A 2,979-nucleotide genomic window follows, 5' to 3' on the forward strand; every position below is an offset into this window, starting at 1 on the left:
CGCAGCTCTACATGCATCAAGTTGATTTTACAGAAAGCGTATTACTGAACAGCTCCAGTTATTGATGCATATGTTAGATACACATCTCGCCTGCTATGCAAATTCTCAGGTCAGGGTGAGATTTGATGCTATTCCTAGTGGAAGGGAGCAATAAAAGAGGTTTTGTTCGCTCCTAGATTGTGATCTCCACTATGATGCTCGGATCTGATCTGTGCTTCCAGAAAAGAAGAAGTATCGGGCTGCAGGACGCGGTGACGTTAACACATTTAAATTGACCGGCCAGCCTCTACCTGTTCATGTGGCTGAACGGTGAACAGGTATTGGAGCTCTGCATCATATATAAACCTGCAGACACTCACCTGCACTAGTATCACCTGTTGGGACAGCATGGCCTCCACAGAGTGCTCCACTCAGACATACAAGATGGTGAGTTATTTACATTTAACAATTACTCTCATACTTTTACAATGTCATGCTCTTATTTTGAAATCATCAGAATAAAACACACTTTGTTTTCTATCTGTTGTAGACTTCTTTGGACAGCGACTTCCAGGATGCAATCGATGTGATTAAACAGCATTCAAATAATCCTTATTATGATTCAGGTACAGTTCATTTCCTGAAGAAACTTAATTAGCATAATTTACTGCAAAAATACCACAAATCTTCAAGGAGGATAAAATGCAGGATTTTATGCTGAAAAACTAAAATTTTTGCTCCTTTTATATCAAGAAAATTGGCTTTTTTGATTGATTGTATCACTTTGACTTATTTCTATTTGATGTGGATAATAACTGTTGTATTATTATATTTCAGAGTACACGTATTATGAGACTCTGGGCAGCCAGCAGCCGCTGCTGGAGTACCAGATCTCCTACTGCCGCGTCACATCTGACGCCCCAGCCCCGGCCTGTGACTGGAACGACATGGCTGTAAGTTGTGCAAATGATCTGTGTTTTTGTTTTTGTGTTATAATAAAGTTATAGATAAAGAAAGCAAGTGTTTTCAGAGAGTGATTTTAAATGTTTTTTCTTCCAGCAGCAGTCTTGGCCTCCGGTCCTCCCGGACGCCTCGTTGGCTCATTCTGTGCAGAACGAGTCGCCTCATTTCTACCCGATCCTCCCGCCGCCGCGGAGCAGCAAAGGTAACCAGGCTCAGGTGTTCAGTACGGAGATCACCAGGTGTTCAGTACCAAGATTACCAGGTGTTCAGTACCAAGATTACCAGGTGTTCAGTACCAAGATTACCAGGTGTTCAGTACCAAGATTACCAGGTGTTCAGTACCAAGATTACCAGGTGTTCAGTACCAAGATTACCAGGTGTTCAGTACCAAGATCACCAGGTGTTCAGTACGGAGATCAGCAGGTGTTCAGTACGGAGATCAGCAGGGACGAGCATGAAGGAGATGAGATTCAACTTTATTGTCGTTGAACAGAGTAACAAGAACTAGAACAACGAAATGAGCCAAAAGGAGAAAAGATACGAGCATTCTGAGAAAAAAGGCAAACTGTGTCAAGAATAATGTTGGACTTTATGTTTTAAGTTTGAAATGTTGAAAAACAAAACCAGGATTTTAAAAATAAAGTTAAAATGTCTTGAGTTAAAAAGTCCACCCTCAAAGTTAGATCCTGAAACGTCAAGTTTATTCATTTCCACTTTACAAAAAGAAAAGAAAGAAAAAATCGTTTTCCTCCGATTCATTTATTTGGCCCGACTTTATTCTCGTAATGCAAATTTTAGAAAAGAAAAATTCCTTTTTTTCCCTTTTTCCTGGCCCTTTTACTAAAGTAAATGAGAAATCAAATACATTTAAAGAATATACACGTAATATACAAGTAAAAAAGAAATACCTTGCAAATACGTACAGCCAACTCGATAAAAAAACATACTTAAATAAGTAAAATCCAAAAAAGAGAGTGGTGAATATTATCAATTTTTAAATGTGTTTTAGATAAATATACATTTTTTTTGCTCTGCACATGATTATTATAGGGTTACTTTTGAGTCTTTATTATCCTTTCAAACAGAATAGAGATAAAGAAAAGAAAGAAAGAAAAACTTTCCACATTGCAATTAAAGAATATTTATTTGCAAGTAAAAATGTATTAATGTGAATCTAAAAGTTCTGCTTGCTGTAAAAACCTTTGAATTAATTAATCAGATTGTATGTTAACACTGCAGCTTTACCTGCAAATTCAACACTTTTTTTTGGCCGTATCAATAGTTTTTTCTCTAAAAATAAAAAATGTTTTTGATAGCATAAAAACGACTCAAAAGTAACCCGATAGATTAAAATCTGTTTGAAGTCCACCAGATTTTAAAATGTAGTATTTTTATTTTGATTTCTGGTTTCCAAGAGGTTTTGTGTTTGTGTTTTATATATTTCCACCCAGTGAATAAATATTAAAGGAGCAGTACTGTGATATTGAATCTTTGTTATAATGAAGAAGCTTTTCTCCATCACTAAACCAGACTAACATCATGTCCCCAGGTCGTAAGAAGCTGAGGCTCTATGAGTACCTCCACGAGGCCCTCAGCGACCCCAACATGGCCGACTCCATCCAGTGGACGGAGAGCGGCAGCGGCACCTTCCACTTCATCTCCAAGAACAAGGAGAAGCTGGCGGAGTGCTGGGGCCAGAGGAAGGGGAACCGCAAGACCATGACCTACCAGAAGATGGCGCGCGCCCTGAGGAACTACAGCCGCACCGGTGAGATCATCAAGGTGCGCCGCAAGCTCACCTACCAGTTCAACCCCGACATCCTGCACCGCCTCGGCTCCTCCCCGCCGCCGCTGCACCTCCCCGTCCGGCCCCCTGCTCCCCAGGAGGCGCAGGGCCCGAGGCCGGCCCCCCCCGACCAGACCAGCTACGGGGGCCCGGTGGCGGCGGACTGGACCGGCTGGTACGGACACTACCAGCTGCAGGAGGACTACGACCTGGCCGCCAGCCTCACTAACCACACCACCGCCAAGCTGTAG

The 2,979-nt window shown here is 41.6% G+C and overlaps 1 protein-coding gene across 1 annotated transcript; it reads left to right on the forward strand.

Moving 5' to 3' along the window:
* Window positions 1-324: 324 nt before the first annotated feature.
* spic (Spi-C transcription factor (Spi-1/PU.1 related)) lies at window positions 325-2,979 on the forward strand. The gene is made up of 5 exons (XM_059325577.1): window positions 325-426; window positions 530-605; window positions 817-932; window positions 1,039-1,144; window positions 2,492-2,979. Exons 1-5 carry the CDS (start codon window positions 388-390, stop codon window positions 2,977-2,979), a joined length of 825 nt encoding a protein of 274 aa, XP_059181560.1. The 5' UTR covers window positions 325-387.

The sequence above is a fragment of the Centropristis striata genome, chromosome 22 (genome assembly GCF_030273125.1).
Source record: "Centropristis striata isolate RG_2023a ecotype Rhode Island chromosome 22, C.striata_1.0, whole genome shotgun sequence".
Classification (NCBI taxonomy): Eukaryota; Metazoa; Chordata; class Actinopteri; order Perciformes; family Serranidae; genus Centropristis; species Centropristis striata.

Coding starts and splice junctions, on each gene's coding strand:
- spic (XM_059325577.1), top strand. CDS start 388: ATGGCCTCCACAGAGTGCTCCACTCAGACATACAAGATG. Junction 427..529: donor CCACTCAGACATACAAGATG/GTGAGTTATTTA, acceptor TATCTGTTGTAG/ACTTCTTTGGACAGCGACTT. Junction 933..1,038: donor GTGACTGGAACGACATGGCT/GTAAGTTGTGCA, acceptor TTTTTCTTCCAG/CAGCAGTCTTGGCCTCCGGT.